The sequence below is a fragment of the Babylonia areolata genome, chromosome 27 (assembly GCF_041734735.1).
Source record: "Babylonia areolata isolate BAREFJ2019XMU chromosome 27, ASM4173473v1, whole genome shotgun sequence".
NCBI lineage: Eukaryota > Metazoa > Mollusca > Gastropoda > Neogastropoda > Buccinidae > Babylonia > Babylonia areolata.
The window spans coordinates 14,262,181-14,277,150 of NC_134902.1; the positions used below are offsets into that span (position 1 = coordinate 14,262,181).

The window sequence follows — 14,970 nt, forward strand, 5'->3', positions numbered from 1 at the left end:
TGTAGAGAACCAAGTAGATGTAGGGGACTGACAAGCAGTACGTTCCCCCCCGAACAGTGGGCAGGCTTAGGTCTCCGCTAATTAACGAGCCACTCGACAGATGTGTGTCGTAGGAGGCCAACACTCGAGCTGCCTTGAAGATCTTCATCCCCTCCTTTCCACCACTTGGTTGCCTGGTACTTCAGCAGCCTGGCCCAGGCAGCCCCACTCACGTACAGTACGGTGCTTTTTAACTCTCTTTTCCTTTTTCATCTACTTCTGTGGGATTCCGGCCTGCAATGAATCAGAACCAAACTCCTTGTTAGTGCTTTCTTCTTCTCCTTCTTCTTCTTCTCTTTTCGGTTCTTTTATTCTACGGCGTGAACGTGCGTGGGCACACATATCATGTACTAGGTATCATACTTGAAATTGAACTTGAAAAATCAGTGTTTTAGGCCAATCTGGCCTTCACATGGTCCATAACTTAATACTAGTATACCCACTGTTGCCTTCTTGGTTAACAGGTTGCCTACATACTAGCAAAGACATGCTGGATCCAATAGACAGCTTGGCCGCCTCTCCTTTCATGTGTCAGTATTATTGACCAGTAACAGTTTACACGCACACACTGACTTAAAGCTACACTGAGATACGATTTCCTTCTTCCCCCCCCCCCACACCTCCCCCCCCCCCACATACCCTCGCCCCCCGCCCCCCCAATCCCCACCCATGTCTCTCCACCACCACCACCACCCCCATCCACCCCGCACCTCCCTCCGATCCCCCATTCGGCAGCACCCCAAACCCAACCCACCTCTCACGCTCTCACCTCTTCCAGATCCGACCCCCCCCCCAGCCCCCCCCGACCCCCCTTTCCCCTCCAGCCCCCCACGATGCTCTTCCCTTGCCAATTGAACTGATTTTCCTCCACTTTGCTTCGTTTTACCCGATCCCCCCGTTGTTGTGGGTTTTTTTTTCTGTTTTTTCTTCTTCATCATCCTCTCTCTCTCTCTCTCTCTAATATATATATATATATATATATATATATATATATATATATATATATATACGTATAAGTCTCTGCGCTTCCACGCTCGCCCACATTTTCTTTATTGACGTTATGTTTACACGGCCACACTGTGATTTCTCTGCGCGCGCGCACACACACACACACACACACACACACACACACACACACACTCACGGCACACACACACACACACACATACACACACACACGCACGCACGCATGCACACACACACACACACTGACACACATACACACACACACATATGTGAAATGCTTTTATTTGAGAACATATGTTTATTACTCTTGTTTAATCAAGTTATCCGCGTGTGTGGGGTGGGGGGGGGGGGGGGGGGGGCGGGGGCTGCTGTGCGGGTGTGTGCTGATTATCTGGTTGTGGTTTTCCGCAATTCATCTTTATTCTTATCTTATCTGTCTATTATAATCAATGTACAGTATAGTAGGCTATGTTTATAATTATATTCAAATAATGTTTCTTAATTCTTTCTGTTTTTACATTAAGAATACTAGTTATTACCTGCAGTGTGTGGATGTATGTATGAAACGATGTATGTGATATTTTTTACATTTGTATCTTCGTAATATTTGTTGGGGCTGTTGTTGGCTTTTACAGTTATGGTCCCCGTGTTGTTTACTTGTCTATGTTGTGATAATGCACCTGACCAAATTTCTCCAGTTGGAGATAATAAAGTTATTCTTATCTTATCTTATCTTATCTTATGTATGCACGCACACACACACACACACACACACACACACACACACACACACACACACACACACGACAAGACGACTGGAGATGGAAACGGATGCAGTGGATGACCAGGATGTCCTATTTGCCTCATCCTGCCCTCAGCACTCCACAGTGCTCTGCTGCAACCACCTTCCTCTCCGTTGAACCATGAAGGTTTCTTCCGCAGAGTCCGCCGGATACAGTCTTCACATGCTTGGGTAGACAAGCCCTAACTCACCGAGGGTTTGAGACCTGTCGGCTACCCTCACCTAGTTTAGTCAGCCTGTCAAAGCCGTTGCCTGGGGGTTGGGCGCTGTCGCATGCTAGCAGCTTCTAGGACCCATAGGTGAGAGCTGGGTGCCGGTGGGGACCAATAGAGGACGAACCACTCCCGGAAGAGCGTGACAACTCCCCCTCCTCTAGAGGTACTACTCCTCCCGTGCACCCCCTAACCCCCTTGCACTGAGATACAGATGCTATGTCGGGTGCCCAGTTTGTCAGAGAGGAAGATATATGATATGATATGATATGGATACTTATACAGCGCCTATCCTCGGTCGGAGACCAAGCTCTAAGTGCTTTATTAGACAAACACGGGGTCATTTGCACAACAGGATGCCAACCTGGATAGACTGAGCCAAATGCCATCAGTGACCGGCGACTGCCATTGGGTGCTCATCATTCGTTTACCTGTGTCATTCAATCTGATTTCAGGCACGAACACATAGCCTACACACTCAGACAGACATGTAACATTTTACGTGTATGTTTATTTACCCTTCCATGTAGGAAGAACGCCGCAGTGCCACTACAATTGAGCAGACATACAGTCTGAATTTAACGACCTTTTGGCTCAGTGATGCCTTCAAGGTCCAGTTGTTTGGGGAGGAAGGTGGCAGAATGGTGAAGACGCTCATCTCTCAATACAGTGTGCATGAGGGTTGGGTTCGAATCCGGCCCGCCGCTGCTCTCGCCCTTTTCCGTCCAAACTTTGACTGGAAAATCAAACTGAGCGGCGTCTAGTCATTCGGGTGAGACGATAAACCGAGGTCCCGTGTGCAGCACGCATTTGGCGCACCGGTGAAAATAAACCCGTTGCAACGAGTGTTGTCAGTCCAATCAGGGCAAAATTATGTAGCAGAAATCCACTCTGAAAACTACACAAATATACGCATGCGGCACCGGCTCCGTCAAGGTCTGACTAAGCGCGTTGCCGGCGGAGTTACGCTGCTGGTCAAGCATCTGCCCAGCAGACGTGGTGCAGCCTATATGGATTTGTCCGAAAGCAGTGACGCCTCCTTGGGCCGAAATTGAGTCAAACTAATGGGATGTGGTCTTCCACCCCGTGGAAGGTGGTGTGGCTCGAGAAGTGGGGTTCTGGGCTGTCTGTCCGAGATGGGGTCAGTCAATCCACGGCGGATACATAGAGTAGACCGAGCCATCCTGAAGCTCACAGTGTGATCGCTTGAAGCGACTGTCCCTCGCGCGCGACAGCCATTGTTGGCCCACCTTCAGTGAGCGAGAAAGCGAAAGTGAGAACATGCTATGTTGTGCTGCCGTTAATTGCTCCAGAAAACCTTTGAAGGAAGGAAGAGAGAAGGGAATAATTGTCATCTCATCGGAAAGAGAATGACCTTTCTCCGTTTTATTGTTTGTTTATTTCTACAATGTAGAGTGATGGTCCTCAGTAGAGGTAACGCGTCCGCCTAGGAAGCCGAGAGAATCTGAGCGCTCTGGTTCGAATCACGGCTCAGCCGCCCCGGCCGCGGATATTTTCTCCGGCCCCCTCCACTCAGTAGACCTTGAGTGGTGGTCTGGACGCTAGTCATTCGAATGAGACGATAAACCGAGGTCCCGTGTGTAGCATACACTTAGCGCACGTAAAAGAACCCACGGCAACAAAAAGGTTGTTCCTGGCAAAATTCTGTCGAAAAAGTCACTTCGATAGGAAAAACAAATCAGTAAAACTGCAAGCAGGAAAAAAAATACCAAAAAATGGGTGGCGCTGTAGTACGAAATCATTCTTTTCTTGCAGTTAATCATCAATGCAAATGTGATAAAAAAAACAAAACAAAAAAAAAACAAACAAACAACAACACATGAATCAGTCTTGATAATTATTATCTTTAATCAAATTCCATGCACAGCTCCGCCACTCTTTCCGGCCCCATGAATTTCCATGCTAAACTGCACCGGCCACTCATTTCACCCACAGATTTCCATGCTCAACTCAAACACTCTCATCCCCACATATTAAAGCTACTCAAAAAAAAAAAAAAAAAAAAAAGTAATGTGATAGAAAAGTCAGAAAAAGATAAAAATTAATTGGAACAGCACTGGCCATTTTCTCACTGAGTCTGAAATCTGTTTTTAGAAGGCACACACACACACACCACACACACACACACACACACATACACACACCACACACACACACACACACACACACACACACACACACACACACATACACACACACACACACACACACACACACACACACACACACACACACACACACACACACACACACACACACACACACACACACACACACACACACACTATGCAGCAACAATATGAAATGCTGGATTGTATATAGATTCTGAATGAATGGGTCACCGTACACAGGAGCCGCGCGGCGATACTCTTTTTCTTCTGAGTTCAGTTGTTAAAAATCTGCAGGAGGTTGATGTCGCTGTGACAGCAGAAACTGACTTGACTTCGCCTTCTTGTTTCTAGTTCCGCGACAATTGAAAATTACCAACTAAGCGCGCCGAGAACTGATGCCATGATGGCAAGCAAACGTCAGTGGAAATTAATACGCCCTGCGGCGACGCAGTACATGTATGATACACCGATGAATCAGTCTATTCACTTAGTCCTCGTGGTGAATATTTTTGTGTACTATTTTTGGCACTATTTTTTCAGGTCGCGGCCTGCAAAATAGGCGAAAAATGGACATGTCGGAATAATATGTGTGGCACATCTTTCTGTATAGTTTTGGACCTCCCGAGTCCAAAAAAACAACATAAATAGACCTGCATCAACTCAGTTCTGAGATATCCACATTTGAAATTTGGTACTATTTTTCAGGTAGCGGCCTGCAAAATTGGCGAAAAATGGACCTGTCAGAATAATGTGTTTAGCACATCTTTCTGTATAGTTTTGGACCTCCCGAGTCCAAAAATACCCCATAAAAAGACCTGTATCAACTCAGTTCCGAGATATCCGCATTTGAAATTTGGCACTATTTTTTCAGGTCGCAGCCTGCAAAATTGGCGAAAAATGGACATGTCGGAATAATGTGTGTAGCACATCTTTCTGTATAGTTTTGGACCTCCCGAGTCGAAAAAACCACATAAACAGACCTGCATCAACTCAGGTCTGAGATATCCACATTTGAAATTTGGCACTATTTTTCAGGTAGCGGCCTGCAAAATTGGCGAAAAATGGACATGTCAGAATAATGTGTTTAGCACATCTTTCTGTACAGTTTTGGACCTCCCGAGTCGAAAAATTCCACATAAATAGACCTGCATCAACTCAGTTCCGAGATGTCCGCCTTTGAAATTTGGCACTTTTTTTTTTCAGGTCCCGGCCTGCAAAATTGGCGAAAAATGGACATGTCGGAATAATGTGTGTAGGACATCTTTCTGTATAGTTTTGGACCTCCCGAGTCCAAAAATACCACAAAAGACCTTCTTTCTTCTTTTTTTATTTTTATTTTTTTTAGTTTTGATGAAATTGCATGCATGCATACATTTACCTTGAAGAAACAGCTGTGTTCATGATTTAGAGAGAGAGAGAGAGAGAGAGGGAGAGAGGAGAGTTGCCATCAACGTTGGTATGATTTGAGCATTTAGATGTTTCAGCGAGCCATGGCAAGGGAAAGAACTTTTGTACGTCGCAGTCGGAATCGATACATGTGCCACCATTCTCGGCTGGATGCAACAGAGTGCATCCTGTCCACTGGATTCTTCTGCACAACATTTGATCCTGTTTTTGCTTATGTTCCGTAAGTGACAGTGTATCAGTATATGCAGCTTTCCCTGTGACGTGTTGACTGTGAACAAAAATGGTGTCCGATAAATGCTGACTGAGCATCAGTTTGTTGATGTATGCTGGACGTCACGACGTGGAAGTTCAAATTGATTCTTTTAAAACACGTCTTCCAATTTCTGCAAATCTGTTTGTAGTTTGTATTATACGACCAGCATCGACTTTCGGATGACTGACATAACCTTTGACGAGCCAGTTATAGAACAATCAACAATTGATCGACTAAGTTGTATAAAACAACGCCCCAAATCCTGATCCTGATCCTGATCGTGGTGACCCCTTGGAAGGAAGTGTTAGCGCGCGCGCACGTGTGTGTGTGTGTGTTTGTGAAGGGAAGGGGAGGAGGGAGGTTGCACTTGCTGGAGGAAGGGGTTAAATCCTTGAAGAGGCAGCAACAAGGGAGCGGACAATGAGTTTTTCATTGCTCTTTGAGTGTGTGTGCGTGCATGTGCTGCAAAGACTAGAAGTACATGTAGCGGCCATTTCCAGAAGACAATATGTTGGGAATAATGAAATGTATTAGATACTGTGCTCAAAAAAGATTGCCCTCCACCCCCTCTCCCAGTTTCTAAGTGACACATACACACACTGATAACATTCCTTTCCTACATCCCTACTTGTTATTTAAGCTTTGGGGTTTTTTGTGGGTTTTTTTTCTTTTTTCTTCTTGTTGTTGTTGTTTGGGTTTTTTCGTTTCGTTTTTTGTTTTTGCTCTGGTGTGCTTGTATTTAGTATGCATTATGATTCTCTCTTTTTTATTATTATTTTTTTTTATAGTCAGCTTTAATAAGTTTTAACTTGTTATGGGGAAAACTCAGTTGCACAGGATATTAACTCTTTCTGCCCCATGGGTGCAGCAAGAGTTTCCTCCTCCAGCCCAGCTGTGCAGCCAGGAGTGGATACATGTCATGTGCATGTCAACTGAAAGTTAAATGCAGTAACAAACACTGCCAGTGTTCCATGTGGACAAACCATTTCAGAACAAGTTCTAGCTAAATAAATCCCGTTGACGGGCGCAATAGCTGAGTGGTTTAAGCGTTTGACTTACAATCTGAGGGTCCCAGGTTCAAATTTTGGTAATGGCACCTGGTGGGTAAAGGGTGGAGATTTTTTCTGATCTCCCAGGTCAACATATATGCAGACCTGCTAGTGTCTGAACCCCCTTCGTGTGTATACGCACGCAGAAGATCAAATACGTATGTTAAAGATCCTGTAACCCATCTCAGCGTTCAGTGGGTTATGGAAACACGAAAATACCCAGCATGCATGAAACATGACAGAGTCATTGGCAAATCATTGTTGGTCATGTAACAGAAAGAAGAAGAAAAAAGAATAGCCCAGTAAGAAAACTCCTTTCTAGCTGAGTGTGTGTGTGTGTGTGTGTGTGTGTGTGTACCTGATAGTAAAATATTTGGGTTGGCACAATGACTTGGGAGAGAGAGTGGTAGGAATTTTCACACAGAAATTTTTAATGTTCATTAAAAGAAAGTTATATGTAATATATTTCTTTCACTACTTTCAGTTTTGTTTTGTTTTTTTAGTTTGTGCTCTCATTATTTGGTGTGTAGGTGTGTGAAAGAGGAAAGATGGTGTGTGGAAGTTTGTTTTTTTCATGTCTTTCACTGTGTGTGTGTGTGTGTGTGTATGAAAGAGGAAAGATGGTGTGTGGTGTGTGGAAGTTGCTTTTTTTTTCATTTTGTTTCCTGTCTTTCAGTACTGTTTTGTCTGACACAAAAATATTCACCACATTCCTCCAGCTCTGTCAGTTGTGTGTCAAAGCCTGTTTCTCTGTTAGCATAAACAGTGTTCTGTCCCCTTTTGTTTCAGACAGCAGAGGAAGAGGAAGATGGAGCATTGTGGCAGCAGCAAACTTCAAAATGGTAATGGAGAAAAGATGCTGACGCTGAAGCACTCGGACCATCCGACAAGTCTCCAGCAGCAGCTGCACAGCCAGTGGGAACAAGGGGAACACTGCGACCTGGCCATCAGTGCAGGGTCCTGTCTCCTCACTGTTCACTCGTGCATTGTGTCCTGTTTCAGTGACAAAATTAGCACTCACCTCCTCAATGCCTGTACCTTGAGCCCGGAGCAGAGCCAATACAATGTGATCGAGGACGGGGTGCTGTACTGTTTCCTGAACACAGGTGAAAAGAAAATAGGAGTTAACATTGAGGAGGGCTTGCTGAAAGCGTTGGTAGGGTACATGTACACAGGGTCCCTGTCCGTACCATACTCACAAACGTTTGCATTACTTGGAGCAGCCCAGCTTCTTGGGTTTAGCCTCCTTGTCAGCATCATTGAGGTGTTCATCAGACGTAACCCGGGTGTTCTTAGGCATCAGGCTGCAGCACCTGTTTCAGGACCGGACCGTGCCGCTGACCACACCTTGCAGACTCCTGGAGTTGAATCATCAAAAGAAGAATCACACACTGCAGAGGTGAGCCAAAATGACAGTGACAATCCTGCAGACACTTCTGGAGTGAAGGTGAAGTCAGAAATCATAGACCTTGACCTCCAGGAGTTGCTGGATTTCTCTGCTCAGGTGGAAGGTACTAAAAGAGATGCTGCACCAGTACTTAATGACTCATCACTGTCTGCCTCAGAAACACAGAGAAAGGTGAAGAATGCAGAAAAAGACTGTGAGGATTTTGTTGAAACACAAAACATTCTTGGGAAGATGGTAAAAATAAAGCAGGAAGTGGTGGATTCTGACAGTTTTCCAGAAACTGTTCCAGACATCGGAAAATTCCATCAGGAGGATGCCAGTCATTCTGAATCAGACCTTGTTGTAAATTTTCAGTCAGATGATGCAGAAAACAAAGTGGACACTGAGGAAGAAAACGATTCTTCCGCAGAAGAACAAGCAGATAAAACATGTGAAGACAAGACAGCATGGAAGAAGGCTGGTTCTGCAGCATTTATTTGTGAGTACTGCGAGCAAACCTATTCCAGTGATGCTCGTCTAAAACAGCATGTGATGCGTGTGCATAAATACAAGAAGTTTTTGCAACAAGTTTGCCCTCGATGTGATGCATATTTTGAAGAGAAGGAGGACTTAAAGGCACACTGCAAGGAAATTCATGGGGATTTTGTGTGCGAGGTGTCAGGCTGTGACTACTGGACAATGTTCCCCAGTGCCTTGAATGGTCATCAGACTCGAATTCATAAAAATGGTAAACATTACCCATGCTCAAAGTGTGAATATGTGACCTTTGATAGACGCACATTAAGGATGCATCATGCAGCCAACCATGCCAAGTATTCCTGCCAAATTTGCCACCAGGCCTTTCATTTGAAAAAGAATATGACTCGGCACCAGCGAACAGAGCACAGTGCAGACATGAAGTCTTCAATTGCTTGTCCAGTCTGCCACCAAACTTTTGATCTCAAAACAAGTATGACTCAACACTTGCATGAAAAGCACAGTGCAGATGAGTACTCATGCCCAGTTTGCCACAAAACTTTTCATCTGAAAAGGAGTTTTTCTCGGCACCTACGGGAAGTGCACAAAAATAAGATTGACAAAAAGCAGCTGGAAAAATGTAAACAAACTGTAGGAGAGAACATCTTAACAAATGAGAAAATGGACTTTGAATTGGTCCAGAACATGACAAGTAGCTCACCTCAACATGAAAATGCTGAAACTGCCAACGCTGAAGCACTACAGGCTGCAGGTATTGAAGCAGTGTTAGCAGCTGTGCATTCAGATCTAGGCCAGGAACTTTTGTCTGCATCATCTCAAGATGATGACATGATGTTGCCGCCTGTTGTGTTCGCAGGGTCCATTGGGAAGTATCGAAAAAATTCCAGGAAGAAAAAGAGCAGAACCAGAAATGCTCGTTGTTCTTTTTGTGGAAAAAAGCAAGAAAACAGGAAAATGCTATTCCAGCATCTCAGAAATGACCATAAGGAAGAGTGCTTCCCCTGTCAGCAGTGCCCCGAGACGTTTCCACGCAAAGAGAACCTGACGCTGCATGTTCGGACGAAGCACGAGCACCATTCCTGGACTTGCTCACACTGCGACGAGGTGTTCACCTTGGCTACACAGTTTACCGTCCACTCCAGGGTCCAGCACAATGACCTGAAACCTTTCCACTGCAAGGAAACCCCCTCCTGCCGCTTCAGAGCCTCTAAGATCTCGAACCTGGAGTTGCACAAAAACCATGTGCATGCCAAAGAGCGCAATGTCATCTGTCAAAAGTGCGGAAGTTGTTTTCCCACACAGATGTACCTTCGTCTCCATCAGCGAGGCTGTCTGCAGCTGAAGCAGCATTTGTGTTCCGTGTGTGGACAGGTCTTCAACCAACCTCAGGCGCTGCGGAATCACGTTGCAATCATGCATGGTGGTCAGCGCCGCTTCGTCTGCACCCAGTGTGGCCGCCGTTTCAGTTGCCATGCCAACCGTAAACGCCATATGCGTATCCATAACAACACCTTTCCTTACATGTGTGAGATTTGTGGTCAGAAGTTTCGTCACAGCAATTCACTGAAGGACCATGTTCGGCGCAAGCATTGAAGAGGATCACGCTAGCTCGCAAGAGTATCATTGTTTAGTAATCCAGCTCAGATCTGACAGTTAAAGGGTTCCTTTAATGTAAAAATTTGCAAATGAATTAGCACTCAAAAAGACAAAAAAGTACATGAGCAGGAGGTTCATCATTGCAAACAGGAAAAAGTTGGCGTTTGACATCAAGCTACATGATGAAAATGTGCAAAGTGCGTTTACCTGAAGTGCAGTATCAGATTTCCACAAAATATGAATGAATCATGTTTGAATTGTTTTTCACTGTAGTGTGTCAGTCTTTCTTACATTTTTATTATTTATTTATTTCATTTTTCAGAAAGATGCATTTCAGTGTTTTCACCCTTGAAAACACAAGTTATGTGACATCAGTTTTCTTTTTTTTGCCTTTCCTTTTCCAGTATTGTTTTGTAGTGAAGTGTACCAAACCATCCAGCAACATGTCGGACCGTATGAAGATCTGCTGACATCAGTGAAGGAAAGAACGCTGTGTTGGTATGGCCACGTAACAAGATACAAAGGCCTTGCGAAAACAATACTCCTTCCTTGGAACTGTTGAGGGAGAGAGATGTTGGGAAAGACGGGGAAAAAAAGTTGGACTGACAACATTGAAGAATGGATAAGAAAACCATTTACTTTTCTTTCTTTTTCAGAGATACACAACTGACAGAGCAGCAGGAATTTAGTGAACAGTTCTTGTGTGCAGCACAACAGTGACTCATCACAGACTTACTGGGGAAAAGAAGATTGTTTCTTTCTTCTTTTCCTGAATATTTGTTTCCATGTTTCTTTTTGCAAAACAAAAAAAAAAAATCCGAACAAACGTTATTTGCTGTGCACATGCATGCTGTTTTTCATGCCCATGAACTTGTTGATTACTGGAGAGAGCGTCTTAGTCCTTCATCAGGGTTTGTTGACTGCAACTCCCATATTCACTCATGTATGCTGATATACATCATTACATGTATATATCATTATATGTGTGTGTACATGTACAAGTGGGCTTTTACTTCATGACCATTTTTATCCTGTCATCAGTTATTGTCTTTCTGGGGTGTACATGCAGGGTAAATCTTGTTTCCATAACCTACCAAGCAGGATCTTTAACATGTATCGTTAGATCTTCTGCATGTATATATTTTTGATACACATATGTGTATACTCTTATAGTCTTAGCCAGCCAGACTCTGCGACCAGGATTCAGACGCAGGATTCTCAGATTTAAAACCCCAGCACTTCAGCCACTTGGTGGTTGCACCAGTCAAGTTCCTTTGTTGATGTACTGGGTTTCTCCTGTGGGTTTTATTCCTCCCATTACACTGTGCCATGTATTTGAAGATTTTGATATCTTTTTATATGTGTTTGTTGGTTAGTCATCAATTCAACATCTATTCATGAAAGTGATTTTAGACTTGGAAAAACATGTGTGTGCTTTGTGTGTGTATGTGTGTATTGTTTGTGTATGAGAATACGCTTGACTTAACTGTGTATATATGTATTTACATATGTGACAGGGAAGAGAAAATCGGAACATGCAAAGAAATTTTGGGGATGGAAACAAAGTAGCAATTAACTAACCATAGAATTAACAACTGACCAATAAAAACAATGTCTGATGTCAGGATGAATACTCACAGGTAATTTGCAGTTTGATATTTGGATAAGCTTAAGTGCGTTAGATAAGGATGAAGAGAGTTGAATACTTTTTGTAGCTGTGTTGGTTTAAAGTGTAGGAACTAATTCTTTTACCCATGTCGGCGTTCGGTGGATTATGGAAACAGGACATACCCAGCATGCACACCCCTGAAAACGGAGTATGGCTGCCCACATGGTGGGGTAAAAACGATCATGCATGTAAAATCCCCCTTGTGTACCTGTATACGAGTGAACATGGGAGTTGCAGCCCACAAACGAAGAAGAAGAATTCTGTTATCTTAATGCAAATGTAATTATTCATAATAGTTGTTAGTGGCAGAATCTGGGATTGAATAAGCCACTTATCTATTATTATTTTTTAGATTAGTATATGTATGAATGTACATATAGAATTCTAAAAAATCACACATAAAAATCAAACTGTGTTTTCTGTACTTCCTACACAGGTGCTGTTAGTGGAGATTGAAGGTTGTTTCGATTATGGTTCTTTTGAAAAATCAGTGTCACCACCACTCATGACATTGTGTGCATGCGTGATGAATGTGTGTGTGTGTGTACAAACTACATGTACGTATTCATTTATATCTGAGATTTCCTGCATGTATATGCATGTGACTTTACAGTGTTCTGCTGTGAACTCCTGAGTTTGTTGACAGGCTGGCTTTCTGCAACAAATTGTTTACCTGCCGTCTCACTGTACACGGACATACAATACTGTATTGATATTCTATCAAATATTTCAGAAAGTGTGTGTGTGTGTGCGTGCGCGTGCGTGTGTGTATGATTGCAGGTGCTGTTCATTTGAGATTACATGTGTTTGCTTATGAATTTTCATAGTACTGCTATGAACTCCTGACTTTGGAGACAGCCTAGTGGGTTGTATTGCATGCCACTTTTCTCACTGTAAATGGAAACAAACTATGTGCATTGATGATCTGTAGAATATTTCTAAGTGAGTGTGCTTGTGTGTGTGTATTTGTGTGCGATTCCAGGTGCTGTCCATGTCAGGTTACACATGTGTCTGCTTGTAACTTTTTTCCCCAGCGTACTACAATTACAATGTGTATAATGAGAGAGAGTGTGTTTGTGTGTGTCAGTGTGCCAGTTGGTGTTTTTGTGTGATTCTGGGTGCTGTTAGTATTCATAGTGTCTGCTGTTTTGTATTTATAATATGTCCGTGCGATTGGGGATTTTCAGTGTACCGCTATGAGCACCTTTTTGCATTGATGAACAGTTTCCATACTGAACATGTGTTCATTACTTCATTTCCAATTGTCTGTTTCTTTGTACTGATCATTGAAATTAAAATTATTGAAAAGGACGTGTGTGTGTGTGTGCGCGCGCGTGTGCAAGAGCCTGTGTTTCATATTCTCCTTAGGGAATATGTGCTTTTTTCCCCCTCGGTAAATTGTGATCACAGATTACTGAAACGTTTGCCCACTTTCATTATTTAGAAAGCCAATGTTGCCGGCTTCAGGGAAAGGTCAATGTCATTTGGTCACAACTTGTTTTGTATGCAAGGGCGTCTCGAGAATAGATCAGGAAAATGAACCTGCTCCCAGGTTAATTGCGAGGGGGGATTTATATCACTCTCCCTCCAGTAAACAAGTGGGTGTTCTTTGTAAACTACGTTCAAACTTCAGTGATAACAAATTACATCAATAGCCATGGCAGTAAGAGCAGCAGCAGCAGTAGTAACAGTTTCATTTGATTTAATTTCTATAGTAGTAGCAGTCATGTAGTTACATTGAATCAAATGTCTGAATTTTTTTTTTTTTTTTTTTTTTTTTTTTTTTTTTTTTTTACACCAGTGTTATTCGAGACAGTTCAGCTTTGCTTCTTTTAAAGCTCTTGTGTTTCCTTTCTGTAAGGTGTGAACTGCGCATTTAAGTTGACATGGGAGGACAGGAGGGACGGAAATGTCACTACAGCTAGACATGTCAGCCTTGGACTTTAGACCATTACAGCTTGTTTTCATGAAAGTCAGAGAAGAAGAGGGAGATGGATTTCTTAGCTATTGCTCTCCAAATGTAGTCTTCTCCCCTGTCCTTTTAATTAACCACCCGTATCATCTTTATCAAATCAAATTTCACTTTGTCATCAAAAACACATTGGTGGACATTATTTGGGCTGAAGTTGACATACATATAATATATATATGTACTACTTAGCTGTTAAAAAGACCCAAGTGATGATCCCTTGTTTTATTTGATGTCTCTTGTCATAACATGCCCAGTCACACATGGGCCCAACCACGTACACCCCTCACTTACCATTCCTGTTCACCTTCATGTAGACTGTCACACACATGCTTGTATGGATGTGTATGTGCGCGCACGCGCGCACACACACACACATTGCGTGTATGCACAAAACAACGCATGCATGCTGTTTTGTTTCTCACCCTCCATCTCTTCCAAGCCTTGTTTACATAATTTGAAATAAAATCATGTACATGCATGCATGTGTGCTCAATCTATTTCTCTTTCTCTCACTGTCTTCCACACACATTGTCTGTTTTACTATTTTGTTGTTTTGTCTCATTGTCTGTCTCTCCATGCACACACACATACTGCCACACAACACCCACGCACACGCACACACTCTCTCTCCCTCTCTCTCTCTCACTCACACACATGCAGAAACAGGCATGTGAATGTGCACGTTTATGTTTCTATTTAGAAAAATTCAACAACAAAAAAAACAACTAAATACTAAGCAACAAGACCGGATATTTCAATCTTAAAGTTTAAGATCCCTGACTCCAAATCAATGGTCACTGGGTTATGGAAGCAGGCATACATGAATAAATCCAGCAAAGTATGTGCCCAACCTGAACAGTGCAGCACAGCTGCTTAAACCGTGAATGGAATAACAACTTCTGATGTCTTCATTACATGTATATTAGAATACAAACATCACATTTATTTGTGTTGGATATGGGTGTTGATCACACTCAATAACCATATG

At 43.1% G+C, this 14,970-nt stretch overlaps 1 protein-coding gene across 1 annotated transcript; it reads left to right on the plus strand.

The window, feature by feature from the left end:
* Positions 1-5,654: 5,654 nt before the first annotated feature.
* LOC143301360 (uncharacterized) lies at positions 5,655-13,315 on the plus strand. Its single transcript, XM_076615580.1, has 2 exons — positions 5,655-5,778; positions 7,650-13,315. Exons 1-2 carry the CDS (start codon positions 5,687-5,689, stop codon positions 10,336-10,338), a joined length of 2,781 nt encoding a protein of 926 aa, XP_076471695.1. The 5' UTR covers positions 5,655-5,686; the 3' UTR covers positions 10,339-13,315.
* Positions 13,316-14,970: the final 1,655 nt, after the last annotated feature.

Bases quoted from the DNA above. Each gene is read 5' to 3' on its own strand.
- LOC143301360 (XM_076615580.1), top strand. From the start codon at position 5,687: ATGTGCCACCATTCTCGGCTGGATGCAACAGAGTGCATCCTGTCCACT. The intron at 5,779-7,649 runs GTAAGTGACAGT...CTTTTGTTTCAG, and splicing joins CCTGTTTTTGCTTATGTTCC to ACAGCAGAGGAAGAGGAAGA.